At 39.2% G+C, this 18,267-nt stretch overlaps 1 protein-coding gene across 8 annotated transcripts in view; it reads right to left on the bottom strand.

The window, feature by feature from the left end:
• Positions 1–18,267, bottom strand: part of AP3D1 (adaptor related protein complex 3 subunit delta 1) — a 52,246-nt gene that overhangs the window by 6,508 nt on the left and 27,471 nt on the right. For 3 of the 8 annotated variants that reach the window (XM_087922740.1, XM_026698980.2, XM_026698979.2), the window contains 20 exons: positions 17,425–17,473; positions 15,365–15,510; positions 14,861–15,009; positions 13,362–13,592; positions 12,974–13,205; positions 12,707–12,852; positions 12,334–12,475; positions 11,830–11,901; positions 11,596–11,671; positions 9,332–9,531; positions 8,407–8,480; positions 7,528–7,551; positions 6,275–6,476; positions 5,630–5,692; positions 3,750–3,836; positions 3,304–3,441; positions 2,518–2,565; positions 2,158–2,347; positions 971–1,059; positions 171–256 (listed from right to left, as the gene is read on the bottom strand). In XM_087922740.1, coding sequence (XP_087778866.1) covers positions 171–256; positions 971–1,059; positions 2,158–2,347; positions 2,518–2,565; positions 3,304–3,441; positions 3,750–3,836; positions 5,630–5,692; positions 6,275–6,476; positions 7,528–7,551; positions 8,407–8,480; positions 9,332–9,531; positions 11,596–11,671; positions 11,830–11,901; positions 12,334–12,475; positions 12,707–12,852; positions 12,974–13,205; positions 13,362–13,592; positions 14,861–15,009; positions 15,365–15,510; positions 17,425–17,473 — 2,444 coding nt within the window. The remainder of the gene's footprint in view (positions 1–170; positions 257–970; positions 1,060–2,157; positions 2,348–2,517; positions 2,566–3,303; positions 3,442–3,749; positions 3,837–5,629; positions 5,693–6,274; positions 6,477–7,527; positions 7,552–8,406; positions 8,481–9,331; positions 9,532–11,595; positions 11,672–11,829; positions 11,902–12,333; positions 12,476–12,706; positions 12,853–12,973; positions 13,206–13,361; positions 13,593–14,860; positions 15,010–15,364; positions 15,511–17,424; positions 17,474–18,267) is intronic. The other 5 variants (XM_087922743.1, XM_087922742.1, XM_026698982.2 and 2 more) reach the window with 3 other exon arrangements.

Below are 18,267 nucleotides of genomic sequence, written 5' to 3'. Positions count from 1 at the left end.
TAAGGGTTCTTTGATTCTTCTTGCATTCTCACTGAATTTTAAGTACAAATTCATCAAGTCACAACCACATCATTGCAAGAATAATGCTGATCTATAGGTAACAGCGCAGCATATTTCTTTCAACAAATGAAGAACAAGTTGCTTTTCTTCAGGAAATACCATTAACCTACCTATAACAGGGTGTCGTAATTAGATAAGAGGCACAACTGAAGCATAGCTTGAAGTCTAACTTTTCATGTGTTGAGCCTTCGTCGTCCTGCAGCATAATGATAAGTGGAGGTAAATCACAGGACCAAAACTAGTGGATGAGACTTAGTTTAAACATTCCTAAAAGAGCTTCATCCCAAACAGACACTGGGAAGGGGAGGGAATCAGAAGGTCACACATCCTTTAAAATACAATATCACATTTTATCCTCTTGATAGAACCCAAACATTTTAACTTCCTAATATGGCCAAATGTTTGATTTGATTCTCTCCTCATACACAGCAACAGAAAGCCAACTCCATTCTCCATCACTGCCTAGAATAGTGTTTTTCAAACTTGGCAACTTTAAGATGTGGTTGACTTTATCCCCAATCTCCCTTGGGAACCATACTTTTACTCTTCTGGGAGAGTTGCTATAATAGGAGGAAGCCTCAACCAATAGCCTGCAGGGAGCTCATTTCCCACTTCCTTGAGGGAAGTATCTCCAGTTGCCCTGAAGTTCGGATATAGGTAGTCCTCGACTTGAAACCATTCGTTTAGTGACTGTTTGAAGTTACGACGGCACTGAAAAAGTCACCGACGACTGTTTTTCGCCCTTACTCCCATTGCAGCACCAGGATGGGGAAAAAATTCACTCAAGCTAACTAGTGAGGGTCATCTCTTTGAAAAATAAAAAGTTGATCTTAATATCTCTTGAATCCCTTTTAATATTTTCTCAGCAATGAACTACATGCATCATTAGCAAAGGATAACAGGCTCTTACTTTGACTATAAATGACAAGGTCCCTTTTAGTTTTTGTGCCATGGCAATACTCTGCAGGGTGAAAACAAACTGGGTTTCATTTGAGACTCCTAAATTTGGGAAAAGACAAAAAAAAATTAGAATAGGATAGCAGAATGTAGTTAGATTTACATATACAAAGTGAGAATTATATCTTGATTTCAAAATCTTATTTCTCACAATCAAATTTCTTTAAAATACTTAACCATTTTTCCCCACTAAAGAGTACAAAGCATTAGCAGTTTAACAATAGGCAAAATCATCAATCAGCATTATTTTAATATGTACTGAAGGCAGGACTGGGAACTGCTAGAGAAAAGTACAGATAGTCCTTGACTTACACCAGTTCATTTAGTGACTGTTACAACAGCACTGAAAAAAGTGACTTACAACCATTTTTCACACTTATGACTGTTGCAGCAACCTCATGGTCACATGATCAAACTTCAGATGCTTGGCAAATGGTTCACATTTATGATGGTTGCGGTTTCCCCAGATCATGTGATCTCCTTTTGTGACTGACAAGTGAAGTCCATGGGCAAGTCGGATTCACTTAACAACCATGTTGCTGACTTAACAACTGCGGTGGTTCACTTAACAGTTGTGGCAAGAAAGGTCATAAAATGGGGCAAAACTCACTTAACAAATGTCTCTATTAACAAAAGAAACTTTGGGCTCCATTGTGACCATAAGTCGAGGACTACCTGTACCACTATAGGGAAAATACATTTGTCATTATCCATTTTGACTCGAAAAGTCATTCACCTTCAGAAAATACTCTGCATAATGGGAACCAATTAGAACTACTGTTCCAAGGATATGGCAATGGGCTCATATTCTGGTCCTCAGGAATACCTTTACAAAGATCGTATGTCGTGATCAGACAGCCAACATCTTTTGGAGATTATTTGGGCTGACAATGGACCCACAACAGCAAGAATCTGTTCAATTCTAAATCCACACCTTTGAAAATTAATCCCATAAACTGAAATCCAAAGGAGACGAGGCGATGTTGCTCTAGGAATTTAAGATAAACTTCCAAGGTTTGGCTCAGATGGAACTATGATACGTATTCATAACAACATATGCCCCATCCTCCAAGATTCTTTACAAAGGCTTCTTTGAAAATCTCTTTCCCACCCCTCTCACCAGGAAGCAGTCAGTCATACCAGGAGGCAGCTGAAAAGGGACAGGTATCCCATCGTGGATGGAGGATCCTTCCGGCCGCAGCATTTTAGTATTCAGGGAGTCCAAAACATTCAACTCCATGCTCTTTAGGAAACTGCTGCTCTTATTTTCAAAGATTACAGAAACGGTAACCTGGCTATCATTCTGGAGGTTCCCCTGGATATCGTACGTCTGCAAAAAAAAGAACCATTGGAAGGGAGAGGACACAGGAGAAATTAGGAGCTCCGTGATGCTGCTGAAAACTGGCGTGGAAAACAAGAGCAAAGCACGGTAGATCCTGATCATAGTTCAAAAAAAATCAAGAGAAACAAAAAATTGGAAAATTCACATGGACTACTCACCATTTTAATGTAGGGATTTTCAGCAAGAAGAGTATAGCTTGACATAGGCTGGGAAAGAAGGAGAGAGGATAAGTCAAGATAAGCAAAGGGGAAAGAAAAGAATGGTGTGACTTGGGAGCTGCCTATACAGCAATGAAGTGATCCGTGGATTCAGTGCAGTGTATCTATGGAGATTCTCAGTTATCCAGGTCATAGCTGAAAAAGCACTTTTGGGACAACCTTTTTTCACTTTTCATTCAAGAAGCTTCTTCAGTTCTGACTGAAGAACTTCAATGAGACCTGAAGAAGCTTCTTGGATGAGAAGTGAAATGTCCTCAAGGAAAAAAATGAAGTTTTTTGAAAAAGCACCTTTGGAATTTCAATGCAGTAGATTTAACAACCAGGTAATAGCAATAGCACTCAGACTTATATACCGCTTCACAGTGCTTTACAGCCCCTGCTAAGCAGTTTACAGAGCATATTGCCCCCAACAATCTGGCTCCTCATTTTACACACCTCGGAAGGATGGAAGGCTGAGTCAACCTTGGTCTGGTAAGATACAAACTGCCCAACTGCAGGCAGCAGAAGTAGCCTGCAGTACAGCATTCTAACCACGGTGCCCCCGCAGCTCTTAATGGTTGATTTCAGTCCCAGTAACCTCAACCAGGGGATGGGGAACTTTCTGTAAAGTACCAGATGCTGGGCAAAGCTGCTGCAGAACCATGCCACAGCTGTTAGGTCTTCTGGAATCTCAGTCTCCCAGTTATCGAACGATTACGACCTTTCTGCACTGATCAAATTTCTCACCGGCAGTGGCTCTTCCTCCAGAGTTCCGTTCTGCACCGATTCTGTCTGTGGCTCATCCCCTCGGTCACGATGCTTTGGACGCTTCTTCTCTTTGGATTTTTCCTCCTTCTTATGCTTCTTCTTTCTATGCTTGGATTTCTGTAAGTCCACATAGACCAAAAGTCAGCTTCCTGGTTCCTCAGCTGCCTCTTGGCTCACCAATAAAAGCTGTTTTATTTTGGACAAGTCACATATCTTGCCAGAATCTGCTGCTAAAACTCATGCTGGCCAACCTAGGCCTCTGCCTAAGATACTGCTGGATCAAAGACAGTTCAGAAATTATAGTAGATCCAAACCATACTGAAAATATTCCCAGATGAGATACAAGTTGCCATTATCAGAAACTGGTCAAGAAGCATCTGTTCCCAGGCAAAATACAGAAGAGTGGAGTTCTCTAGGCCACTTACCTTTCCTTCATCTTCTTCCTGAAATTCCTCCTCTTTCTTAGGTTCTTCAGATTCCGTTGGATCTACACTGACTTCAGGCAGATCCTGCTGAAGAAACAAACTGGGATAATGAAAGCCAGCTTGGTCGAAGAGACCACATTTGGGAGCATCGCAGAAAATATGCAGATCAAGTCATCCAGGTATGATCCCTGTTCATATTAGTCCTAAGTCCTCAATGTAGTCAGCCTCCTTCTCCAAGCCTCATTGGGAATGGGCCACACAAAGGAGCCCACCAACTGAAAGTCCATGCCAGCATCTTTCCTCAATTAATGGGGTCCCCAGGTCCACTCAAAGCATATCCTAAAGCTGTAAGGCAGAAGAGGGCAAAACCCTTTTTTTTGCATTTGGCTTTCTGGTGTTTTGATTAAAATGGAGATGTTAAGTTTATTTTAATGCTTAGTTTTGCTAAAAAACAACAACCCAAAACCAAATAAATAAAACCACTTTCTCATAGTTTGAAGGTTTGTCTCCAAAATTCGTTAGCAAAAAGTACTCCACTCCTCCACTCACAATAGAATTCCCTATGACTCCAAGGCTCGAAATTTTGGGCCTAGACAATCTAGAACTGTACCACCTGTAGTCCAATCTAAGCACAGTTCACAAAATTGTCTGCTATAACATCTTGCCTGTCAACGACTTCTCCAGCTTCAATCACAATAATACACGGGCAAACAACCAATACAGAGTTAAGGTAAACCGCTCCAAACTCGATTGCAGAAAATACGACTTCAGCAACAGAGTGGTCAATGCCTGGAACGCCCTACCCGACTCCATTGTTACAGCCTCAACCCCTCACAGCTTTAACTCAAACTGTCTACTGTGGACCTCACCCCATTCCTAAGAGGTCCTTAAAGGGGGCGTGCATAAGCGTGCTGTCTTACTGTCTCCATTTATCTGTATTTATTTCCTTTGTTCCTGTTTATGTTAATACTTATACTTGTTATCTTGTACAAGTTTGACAAATAAATAAATAAATAATCATGGGGAATTCAGTGGGTAGTAAAAAAAGAAACTGGTAAGTTACATATAACCTGTGGGTTGTTCATCCTAGTTATAAGAATATCTTAATAGTTCTCAATTTGTAATCAATGGCCACAACTCCAACTATGAGCTCACAAAAAGATACTCTGTCTTATTATCTGGCCCACTTTTCTGTCAACTCGGGTATCCTTAGGATAAAAGTCATCAGCACGTGCAAAGATGATTTCTCTCAGTTGTAATGAGTCTTGGAGAAACCAAGTGAACAGCAGAAAAAAAAAACCTCCTCTCCCAACCTGTATATACATGCACTTCTGTATTTTAGGAAATGCAAAAAGCATCACCTGTCAAGGAAGTTAATAATGATGTAAAAGCACGGAAGGAATCATCATGTTGTTTTTTTACTGCATATATTTGTATAAAAACTATTTATAATAAATAAATACTGAAGTTGCAGTTGTTGTTAAGGGGAGGAGGGGAGAAAGTAGAACCTCCTGCAGGAAATAGAATACTCCTTCCTAAAACAGATTACGCTTTCCAGAAGAATGTTTTTTTCTCAAGACCACAAAGGGGTGGGTGGGTGGGGGAATCACTTCTCTGCACCCTCTGAGGTCATAACACTCAATACCACTGCTAATGCTAATGTTAATTTAACAGCATATTTAATTTGGATCCAAAATAGCAAGGGAAGGAAAGGATGTTATGAATCACCTTTTTGTGACATAATAAATTATTTACCCAGTTCACCTGGATTTTCTTTGCTAGAGCTCCCTTCTCTTCCCTGGAAAGCTGGAACCAATATTTCTAGAGAAGGAGATATTTTTCAGAGGTTCTGCTGCACATTTTATAAAGGAGAGACTAACCTTTGCCTCCATGGCAGTGACAGGCGGTGGGGTATCAGAAAGCCACAGGTCCACATCTTGAGCCTGGAAAAACCACCCCAAAAGTATTATGGACAATTATTATAGGACAATTTCAAGCATTCAAAACACATATTCTTCTATAGGGTTCCCACACTGCACTAGGCAGCATGTCATTTGCTTTGTTTGAGCTCAACAAGAGATACCCAGCAACTGTGATCCTGAATAAACATTATGCGTCCCATAATGTTTACAGGAATATTGTATTCCTTAATAATATGCTTAAAGCTACAGGTGCAAGAGCTGCCACCACCTGGCAGTTCTTGATTACCTACTGTGTTATATGCAAATGAACTGCAAGCTATAGTTATTTAAATCTCAATCTAGAATTCTGGTTGTAACTGCAAATATATTGTTTGTTCAGAAATATTTGCACATCTTTATTATTTGCATTGTAAATATTTATAATAAATATATGCATAAATATTATAAACAGTATATATAGGATTTTATTAAGTCAGAAACTTTGAAATAGGCTACATTTCACTGTTCCTTATGGGCACTTATGCCTATCGAGAAGCTCTTAAAATCTTCATTGGACTTCTGCGATTGTAAAAAAAATATGGCAGGCAGAAGCAACGAAATTACCTTTTTGTCATCTTCATCTGCTTTTCTTTCTCGCTCTTTTCTTTTTTCTTTCTCCCTCTCTTTCTCTTTGTGCTTCTTTTCCTTCTTTTTTGGCTTCTTGCTTTTCTTTTCAACCGGGGGGACTTGAGTTTCTTGAGGAGATTTAAGACTGTCGGCATTTCGATGCCTCTGCACGGGAAGTGCCTCACTGTCTGTTAAAGGCCTTAACAAAAAAGATGATAAGACCTTCAATGAAATTCCACCAAATGTCTCTCCCAACTTCCAACAGCAGTTCAGGGTCAGCAGAGAAGGTCAGAGTGAATTAGTTCCACTACATGTGATGAAATATAATTCAACACAATCTAAAGAGGATCACATGAAAGTAAGTGATGTTTATTGAACAAAATTGTTAGAATTCTATTTGTAAAATTCTTCAACATAAAAGCAAGCTTTTAAGTTCCAGAGAGTGAAAACTGAGAAAATTTCATCTATCATTTTCCCAGATTGAAAAGGTGCAACATTTTCAATTCAGATCATTTTAAATATAGAGCTGTATGGTCTGAAAAAGAAAAACACGGCTTCTTTCCTGATTATTTTTGTAATCACATTCAGAAAGCTTGGAAATGATCCCTAATGCAAATATAGTACATTTTTTATTTGCTCACTTTTAACTTTTTCAGATTAAAATTACAATTTGTTCATTTCCCCCTATCCCCGGCTTCCACAGTCAGAATTTCTGCTATTGATGACAAATACAGAACTTCTGCAAAAAAAAATTGTCAGCCTTTATTAAGCGGAAAAACAATTCAGAAAAGAAAATTATTGTCCACTTGAAATATATAACTTAGTCTTGACAATTTTGCAAATTTGTTGTATTCATCTTGAAGCAATTGGAGATTCCTCCTTGGTACAAAACTTTAATCTTGAATCTCATTTTACAGGAACTGGGTGGAGGAGCAGAGGAAAAGGAACAGCTCACACTGTAAAGCCCAACATTTTTCTCAATCAAATTACAATTTCTCAAATCTCCACTAAAAGATTGGGAACATGTGTAAATGTAGTGGCAGGGTCACTATTCTTTTATTTAAATAAGATTGTTAATAGGATTCAGTGGTTATGCAACCAATCATCCAGAGAGTAAATGTAGATATTTAGTGCAAATTTAGAGATTTGGTGTTAAGTTTTTTGCATAAACAGCTGACATTTGCAATGTTGTGTTTTACAGTGTTGAACAGAAGCAGTTAGCCTTTCACGCTGTCAAAGAGGGAACTTACCTGCCAGAACTCCCTGAAATCAGACTGTGTATGAGAGACAGACAGACAGAAAGAAAAACAATATGACTACAGGATATGACAATTTCTGGGAATGGAAATAATCCAAAGGCAAAACAGAGAAATTCTATGAAATTCCAACAATGTCTTTCAGTGTTGAAAAACAAATAAGTTTTGCCTCCATTTGAAATTTAGGGAACTAATATAGTAAGATTCTGAAACTAATTGCTAATTAAAAACTATTTGCCCTCTATTAGTTGAACTCCAAATCCCATCAAGATTAATGAGCATGGTTTAAAGCTGGGGATAGAAGAGATGCTGTTTAGAAACACCTGGAAAGTGCAGATTTCTCCATTCCTTCTCTAGTGGCATAAGGAAGATCCAAGCCTGCAATTCTCCCTTTGGAAGATTCTTAATAGCAATAGCTATAGCACTTAGACTTATATACTGCTTCACAGCCCTCTTTAAGCCGTTTACAGCCAGCATATTGCCCCCAACAATCTGGGTCCTCATTTTACCAACCTCAGAAAGATGGATGGCTAACTTTGAGCCGGTCAGGATTGAACTCCTGGAAGTGGGCAAAGTCAGCTTGCAATACTGCATTCTAACCACTGTGCCATTACCAATCTTGAATTCCCTTAATGCATCTTTATATTCAGATCTCAGATGTATCAAGATAACATTCAAGTTGCCATTCTATAACTAAATTTGTAAAACCAGCTGTTTAGGAATCAAAGCCCAAGTCTTTAGCTTGTCTAATTTATGTAGAGTATCTGAGTATACCACGTTCAGTATTCAATAAATTCCACACTTGGTCACATTCAGCACTACATATTGGCATGAATCTTAGAGGGTTTTGCAAGAGCTAAGATTTGTACTCACTTATCTAAATCAATATCCAGTGCCTTGTAGGGATCATTTGGATCCTTGTCATCCTCATCACTGGGCAGAGCATTCTATGTCAGAGGCATAAGAGGCAGAAAATGAGTAAAAGGTATCCATTCTCAAGGAAAAAGTATTGTGATCTCTGTTTCTCAGGGGTGCTTTATATTTCTCCCATTTATGGTGTCCTAAACCAATTAATCCCACTTCTATAATTCCCCCTCCCCCCTTGATCAAACAGTTTTGGTGACGAAAGCAACACTGGAAAAAGTATTTGTTGGCTGCAGTTCACATTTATTTCATTCTTTGGTGCGACTTACAGCGTACTATCTCTGAATGCCAGGAAGATAGCCTATTTTGTTGAAAAACAAACATCCATCTTCAAGCTGTGCCATCCTTGTAAAATATATCAAGAACAGGACAGCTTAATTTTGTATGACCTTGGGCCTCATTCAAAAGCTCTCTAACAGTGGTCAATCTGAATCTGTGGCAGATATTTTTTCCCTGGAAAGAAGGGGATTGAGAAAGAGAGAACTAGCAACTGTAATTACTTGAGGCTGTGCTCCATCCTTCATTTCTGTCAGGCCCTGCCGACCATTCGCAGAGCTAGGCCCAGATCTAGCAACTGGCTTAAGGGTCACACAATGGAACAGGAATGTGAATCAAAGTGCCCTTCGTTTATTTATTTATAATCGGCCTTTATTATTTTTATAAATAACTCAAAGTGAGGAATATACTCCTTCCTCCTCCTATTTTCCTCACAACAATGACTTTTTGAGGCAGGTTGGGCTGAGTGGCAATAACTAGATCACAGTCAGTCAGCTGGCTTTCATACCTAAGGAGGGACTAGAACTCACAGTCTCCCGGTTTCTAGCCTGGAGGATGGAAGTCTACAAAATAAGGCTTAAAGCCCTGCGGCACTTACTTCTGGCATCTCCTCTGTGATAATATCCACGTGCTGGGCGGGCGCAATATCCTCATCACTCTCTGTGTGCAGGGAATTGTGGCGACGGTTCTTGCCCCATTTTTCTTTCTTCTGCTTCTTTTTCTTCTTGTCTTTCTCCAGTTTCTGCTGGTGCCGTCGCTCCTCTTCCAGCTTCACGTACTGGTCAGATGCTGGTAAGCCTGATAAGGCCAGAGGAGAGAATGGAAGGGATTGGATGGAGGCTGGCTACTGAACAAAAGACAGCCTACAAAGGAAAGCTTTCATTTTGATTAAGGTGCCGTCAAAACAACCCGATTTAAATTCCAGGAAAAAGTGACAAACCTGAAGACATTGTTAGCAAACTTTGCTAACAGATGATGCGCAGATACATCACTGATCATCCCGTGTGAGAGAAGGGAAAATATTGAACCATAACATTTCTACCTGCTATCTTTATACATAAGAGAGTGTTTTTCAACCTGGGCCGCTTTAAGATGTGTGGACTTCAACTCCCAGAATTCCCCAGCCAGCAGGTTGAGAAACACTGACATAAGGTAACAGTGAGAAAAAAGTTGAGATCTCTCACCTGTCACCTACCAGCATTCATTTCATAAAGTTATTTGAAATATTTCATTAAACAGAGTCATGAAATAGATTGTAATTTGGACATATTCAAACCTGCCTATTTTTCTTTTCCCAGTTTTCTCCTTTTTTTCCTTGTGTGTTGTGTCTTCTAGATTTTAAGGGTCTGATTGGGGACTATCACACTACAGATAATTCTCATGTTAAGCCCATAACGGACAGATCCTTTTACAGTCTTAAGTTGAAACAGTCACATGACTGAATCGATTTTATGACCTTTTTATGGTGGTTGTTAAATAAACATTGCGGTCATTAAGCAAATCCATGATTTGACTTACTATTGACCTCACCCCCTTCCTAAGAGGTCTGTAGGGGTCATGTATAAGCACAACAATGTGCCTACCGTCCCTGTCCTATTGTTTCTTTTATTTTTTTATTTTTCTTATATGTATCCATGTATTCATAACTATGTTTTTACTTATACCTATTATCTTGTAAGCAATTGACAAACCAAACCAAATAAATAAATAAATATATAGATTTGCTGTTGGTGCGTTTTTGCCAAAAACTGGAATTGCCAAGTTTCAGCAAAATCATTGTAATGTGGTCACAAAACCGTGAGATGCTGCAAATGGTCATAAATGCAGCCCAGCTCTGGTGGGGGAGGGAGGCGACTGTTGGAATTTCTAGCTCAGATTGTAAGTCCCCCTTTTCTGACTGGTGATAACTCTGCATGGACATTAAGAAGGAAGACTACCCGTACTGACTTTTTAAAAGTCGGCTAGAAAGTTTCTGACTAAAAAGCAGGATACGAAGGTTATAAATTGACTGACTGAACTAACCAGTTAAATGTAGCAGTCCTTAAAAAGAACTGCTGCTTTGAATGTTATTTTTTGTCTCTATGTTGCACTCCATTTTTAAGGATTTCAGTTTACTGTATTATATTTTACAGGACTTTATATGCTTTTTAACCAAAGTACTTTTTAAAAGAAGTACTATTAATAAGAAACCAATATAGACCAGGTTCAGAAACTGCATGAATTGCCCTAACAACAGCAATTCATACCTTGATCATTGAACGCTTGGATTACTGGAACAAACCCTATAGGGCTAGATTGTAGAAACAAATGCATATGTTATGCCGGACATGACTATGCCCAAATTTATTTTGCCTATCCAGCCAGGTGGCCTTTTCCGTAGTGGCCCCTTTACTTGGGAAAGTGTTTCTTTCAGAAATAGATGCAGTATCCATGCATTCTGTAAAATGGTTAAAAATTGTTTATGCTATCATAGATTAGGTCCTAAATCAAAGACCATAGACTTGGGGTGTATGTATCACATATATACATGTACATCTGTGTCAAGAAAGATAAATAGGCCCGGAAAGGGAATGAATGCTGGGAATTGGCTTTCCTGGAGAAACAGAGGGAACTCTAATCAGTTTTCTGTCCTTCTCTTAGCAGCCATAATCCTTTCTTTATTAACTATGCTCATGACCTTATTTTCAGATTCCTGTACCAGATTTTTTTGAACTTCTGAAAACTTTGGGGTTTCTCCAAGCCTCCCAACATTTCATTATTTTTGAATGATGATTCCATAAATAATGTCCTTTAAATTTGACCAAGGAATATAGACGGGGTGCTAAGCAAATGATGCTGAAATCTGCCATAAAATTCTCTTACCAGGAACTTTTAAAGGAACAGAGAGATCGATCTGAACCACGGGTATGTGCTCAACACCAGGGCTATCTTGGTACCTCTGCAGAAAGCAAAAAGAAGAGAAATTTAGTACTAATGTACAGACTCAGCAGTCTGACAGATGCATGCAAACACTTACATTAAAAAAACACCAATTATTACATAAGTATCACAGGCACTAAGTCACTATTTTTATTCCCCCAGATAAGCCTTGTTTACCTTTTGTGGAGATGGAGAACTTTTAATGTAGAAAGGATTGTTTGCCTGCTCCTGTTTCCTAACTTCTCGACGCTTTAAAAAAAAAGCAAACAAAAACATTCAGAAATAGGATTGCTGTGACTTGGGTTTCATTTATAAAAGGAAATTCAAAGGTATTTCTTTTTCCACTTGAAAAAAAAATAAGAATCCTGGATAAAGGTAGAAAAGTCACTTGCACTGTTAAAGAGCAGGTAAGGATTGAACAAGTTACAATCAGTCAGACAGCTTCAGTATTTCAATCAAAGGACCAGTACATTTTCCTATTAAAAAAAAGTGTTAAAATGACTAAAATTTTGTTAAATCATGAAATGTTGTGAGAACCTGGAAATCACACGATACAAAGTTCCTGGGGGTACTTCAAGACAATTTTGTTTTTTTCCAAAAAATGCAATGAACTTTGAAGCCTGCCTCCAGCCACCTTATATAAGCACACTGGAACTGCCCCTACCCATTCACCCAGCTTACCCTGGCCAGCTCCTCCTCATCCATTTCAGGCTGCCGTTGCTTTGAATGCCTTTGCTCTTCGTCATGGAATATGGTCCTTGGTTTTTCATCTTCAGAATCACTGTCTGAAGGTGGCTCATTGATCCAAGCATCGAGATCCAAACTATGAAAGAAATGAATCTCTGTTTCAGGTTATGTGAGAAGACGGCAGCCAATCTTTTAATTTCCATCCTGTTGTTAAAACAGAGGTTGCCAAGGACCCAACTCTACATAAACATAAATATAATCTCCTGGTTCTTCTAAGCACTATGGCTTATGAGATGGGCCAAGGCGACAGGCTATGGAGCTTGAGGCTTAATTTTATCATCCTACGGGAAAAAGCAGAGCATCTCACCCTTCTGGGACTGGAACTTTCTTCTGAGCTTTAGGTGCTACAGGGTTAAGCTCCCCAGCAAACAAGGCAGTCACTTCTTCAGCCACAGGGACCTCTTTGATCTGAAGCTTCTGGATATATTTCATGAGCTGGAGGATGCAGGAAGCCTAAAGATCAACAATGAATGAATGAATGATGTGTTCTTTCACTCCAAACCCAGCAAAATGCAAAGCTGAAAAGTCAATTTGGCAAAAAAGAAAAGGAAAAAAAAAGGCAGATTTTTCTTACTCTCTCCTGGACTTCAAGATCAGCACTCTGCACAAACTGAGGCAGGCAGTCAATCATCATCTGGGTCGCCTCCTGGGCCACTTCCTTCTCACCAGCCTGTTCCTTTTGCTGGAGAATTGAGGCATAAAGCTTCACCATGTTTTGGACATAAACTGCTTGGATGTGGCCTGGAAGCGTGGTCACTTTAGGCCGCAGCATGGCTTCAAGGGTCTGCTGGGGTTCTTCAAGGTGCCTGAAGTGAAGAAGAAAGCTTAGGGAGTTTCTTTCTCCTCCTTGTCCAGGACAGGAAAAGGGGAGTCATAAGAAACGCTTCAGGCCTCAGGGACAAGAGAGAACTTGGCCTTCTGAAAACCCTTCCTTTTCAACCACTAGATTCCCGGGCACTTACTCTGAGAATTCTCCACATATCCAAGCTGCAGCGTATAGCACCTCACAGATTCCGTTCCTCTGTGTGTTGCTGGCCAGTAAGTGAGCATTGTCAAGAAGCATGGCCATCTGGGACACAGCAAATTTGCGGATGGCCTTCACTCGGATTGCCACGTCTAACATCTGCGAGGCAATGAGATGGCCGTGCCTTGTACCTTCCAGCCGTGTCAGCTCCACTAAGATGCTGATGTACCTGAAGCGGATAAGAAGAGGTACTGATGTGCAAGCCGAGAAACCAAGGGGAGACTATTATTATAAAGAGGAGGCCCTTCGGTAAATTTCATGCATGCTTCATGTACACTGCAATTTTCAATGATTCAAATGTTAATATCTCTATTATCCTTACAGCTTCTACACACACAAGTACTCTACTTAACGCTTGTTCATTTCTTCCTCAGCTTGCTTTTGGTTTTCAAATTCTAGTTCCCAGCCTAGGTGCCCCTCCCCACATCCTTATATGGCCATTGGTAGCTTCTGCTTTTTCTGTTCCTCTCTTTGTTTGTTCTGCCTGGCCTTTATCTGCTTGTATCAGAACGGCTCAAAAGTAATTAGCTATAGCTGCCTGCTCCAACTCTCCTGTTTCAGGTTATGTGAATTTCAGGGCTGCTCCAACAGCTATCTCCTCACAAAATCCTATTACAACCATGGGGCACAACAAGTATTAGAGCAATGGGGTACAACAAGCATTATTACTAATTTCTAATTTCACACAATGCTGGATTAGAAATAAAATTTGCTCAAGGGATGTGTGTGTATAAGTGAATGTATGTATGTGTGTGTACAGAAGCAGAGTGATCCAATATGTACATTTGTATATGAGTAAACATTTTTCAACAACTTTTTTTTACCAAAATCTATGTAGATTTGAAAAAGCAGAACCATTTAAATTCTTTGGGTGTTGTCTCTCTCTGCGTGTAAAACAAACAGCAGGTTTGTTTGAGGTTTGCTTATTGATTTTTTTTTTAAAAAATATAACTGTTAAAAACAGACTTTGCGGCTCTAATTATGAGGAAACCCAAAATAATCCAACATAAAAGTGCACATTCTGAGGAAAGCAGCAGTTAAAGAAAGCAAAAAAGGCTGAGTAAAACTGATAGATATAAGGATGTGGGCTACATTTGGGGAGAAATGCTATCCATAAAAGAGAAACAGAAAAGAAGCAATAGGGTATATAGTATGTGGTTTATTAGCTATTCTTTGGTTCAAGAACCCTCCACACCACATCTCCTTTATGGGAATTTTGTTCATGTGTCCATGGGGTTGCTGCAATGGCTGGAATTTCAAAGCCTGGTTGTAAGTCCCTTGGTTCAGTACTGTCATAACTTTGAACAAATGGACACTAAGTGAGAATTACCTGTATTATGCAAGATTTAAACTTTACTTTGGAGGAAAACATTGTATAACCTTCTGAAATCCTCCTGAGGCTATAAAGCAGGACCCAAGTATGTGATAAATACTGACCATTCAAAGTTGGTGATGTACTGGTAATTGGACTGGCTACATATATCAATGATTTTGGTTAGCAGCTCATCCCTGTAGGTTGTTCCTTCAGCTTTGTCCACATGGATCATCAGCTTTTTCACAATTTCCATCAAATTCTTCTTGGACACCTGTAGCAAGGGCCCAAACAAACAGAAACTCAGGCACCAGTTACCAAATGTTGGGTCTCTATACAGGACATGGGAAGATGCCTATTTGATGCAGCTTGGCAGAAAACCCATAGGATGTAGCAGTGAGCTACGCCAGATACTTCATTCTGGAAACTTTTGACCCTCCCAGTTTCTTTGCTGCCTTGAAAGTGGTTTAGGGATACAACTGCTTAAACAAACAGTAAATGAATAAGCTATCTTAGATTCCCTTTTTTCCATCTCATTATTATCAAGACCGTATTAGTCACTCTAGTATCTAGGTTACTAGTTAGAAAAACAAATTAGCCAGGATGCACAGTAAGTATTATAAACCTACCATTCCATATAGAAGATCCAAGGCTCGGAGGCGGATGGATTCATCTTTATCGTCCAAGCACTGGAGAATGAGATCCTTATGAGACTGTACTGATTTAGGATGTGTTTTCAAGATTTTGGACATTGCCAGCAATCCCAAATACTTCACTGATGTAAAGAAACAACATACACGCACACAAAAGAAAACACAATTCAGAAAAACCTCCTTGTAAGGGCCCTCTCCATTTTTGCAAGAACAACGTTCACACGTGGTGATAAATAGATTAAATTCCAGTAGTCTGAAGTTTTGTTCTGATATAGAGGGTTACCTTTGCCAGTGTCTGTTGGATCTAGTGCATTTACTACACAAACAGAAGGAACATAAGCAATAAGACACTGCTCTTTATTGCTCTGACCAGTTCTGTATTTTCTATTTCTATTTCTAGACTTGCCAGCTAATACTACTTGGAGATGTCAGGACTAGGGAGGCACATGCAATTGATTCTTTTCCTTCTTCTTCTTCCTCTTCTTCCCAAGTTCACCAATGGTATTAAAAGAGCACCATTTTGCATGTATTAATGGTAACAACAAAGAAAAAGAAAGTCCCCATTCTACAGTTGTCTCAAATTAAAATCCTCTAGAGAACAAACTTCTTTGAATTCCCAACCATCTTGTCTGCTAAAGATAACAAATTTGAAAAGCACCAGCTTGGGGAAGGTTAACATACTAGAAGCTGTTTTATAAATTGTGTCATTCTTAAATCAAATCAAAATTTTCTTTCTTTCTTTCTTTCTTTCTTTCTTTCTTTCTTTCTTTCTTTCTTTCTTTCTTTCTTTCTTTCTTTCTTTTGATAAAACATTCTTTTTCTTCTCCTTTCTTATATATAAATACATACCTATCACTTTACTTCTTTTGGGAATAACACATCCAACTTTCACTTCCATTTAACAGATGTGGACAAAACACAGCCTTAGGCTATTTTGGCATCTTTTGATAAATTGCATTCTTTGTCATATGTTATCCACATTTTTCTAAAGCATAAGTATATTTCAAAATTCCCCATCCATTTTCCCATCTGTGGCAAACTTTCTGCTATACAAATTCATGTGCTTAGGTTTACATGCAGCAGTTACTTCATGTTCCCTGTCAAACCTAAAAAATCTTGGCTTCTGATGCATTTTTTTTAGATCCATGCTCCTGGTTGCATTATACCAGCAATCTGACATGAATTAAATTTTACTTAAGTTCTCAGACAAACACATATCATCTACATACTGGTGTTCATACATACATACATACATCCCAAACGAATACATCATTAATATCAATAAACATTCAATAAACTGAGCAACCAATGAAACTTTACACATCTGTGACTTACTTCCTGCTCAATGCTGAACCATTTACTAACCACTACACTATATATGTTTTACTGTACTTACTATATTCAGCAAAACATTCCATAATTTAAGCCTATTCATTTTAGCAAATGCATTCTCTAAACTCAGAAGTGGCTGGGAGAGACTGAGCATTACCACAAACAAAATGAATATATGTATATGTATATGTATATATATGTACAGTATTCAGCTTTGTTCGGGTATTTTCCCACCTCATTATAGTTGTGCTTTTAAAGTTGTAGCAACATTTCAGCAGAATCTCATCTGCCATCATCAGGCTTCTGTATAGTATATACAGGCTTCTGTATATGGATCTTTGGTTGTTCGGGTTTTCTCCCGCGTAAGATTCGAAGTGTCTAGGCAACGTTTCTAGGCAACGTTTCGATGAAGTCTCATTCATCATCTTCAGGCTTCTGTCTTCGGCTCTTGCTTCTCAGAGTGATCACTCTGAGAAGCAAGAGCCAAGACAGAAGCCTGAAGATGATGAATGAGACTTCATCGAAACGTTGTTTCAGACACTTCGAATCTTACGCGGAGAAAACCCGAACAACCAAAGATCCACATACAAATACCCAGAACCTCAGAAAACAAATAGGCTTCTGTATAGTATATACAGGCTTCTGTATATACAGAAGCCTTAATTACTACTACCTTCCAAGATGGCAGCTTCTCCCATACTTACAGTTTTGGTCTGAGTCTTCTATCAGGATCCTCAGCTTCTGCACACAAAGCTGCAGAGACAGTATATATTTTATTAATCTCTTCTGCTGAGCCAAGAATTTTCCTTCTTCTGCACCTTAAGGTCTTCTATTCTTTATAAATGTCAGTAGTTCTTGCTAATAGTGGAATTAGTGGAAGACCATTCCATAACTCCTGGTGGAATATAGTAAGGGCACAGGGGGAAGAGAAGACCTGCTATAATCTCAGCATGGATGGGCAGCCCAGTTCTTATTGAGGGCTCCATTTCCTGGGGGAGCTGCATGATAGGGCTACAGAAAGAAGATATGGCCATAATAATAGGAATCAATTTAGTCTCTGATCTGATCTGTATCTGATTAAGGCAGCAGGCTAGAAATCAGAAGACTGAAAGTTTTAGTCCACCTTAAGCATGAAAGCCAACTGGGTGACTTTGGGACAATCCCTCTGCCTCCCTCCTTTACCAAAGCAACCTGGTACTTGGGATAGTGCTAGTATACACTGAATATGAAATTTCATTCAATTATCACAGTCAATATTTTTTGATGGTCTATCCTTTCATGAACATGCTATCTAACCTTGACATGGGACAGTGTTCTTGTTTTGGCTCCTAATTATTTTGTTTAGACAGCAGCCATACTATGGAGAAGCTTCCTACTGATCCCTCAAGAGTATATTCTGTGAGGACATCCCTATGTCCCACATATTGCTGGAATTACAGTGCTAAGCTGGCCCATCTGATCCTGAATTCTTTGGTGTGTGAGATACCAACATATAAAACAGGAAACATCTAGCTACCTGCACAGATCCCCTCTACATCCAATCTAGG

The sequence above is a fragment of the Pseudonaja textilis genome, chromosome 1 (assembly GCF_049901715.1).
Source record: "Pseudonaja textilis isolate UNSWEBS1 chromosome 1, rPseTex1.2, whole genome shotgun sequence".
Classification (NCBI taxonomy): Eukaryota; Metazoa; Chordata; class Lepidosauria; order Squamata; family Elapidae; genus Pseudonaja; species Pseudonaja textilis.
This window is presented reverse-complemented; position numbering and strand designations above follow the sequence as displayed.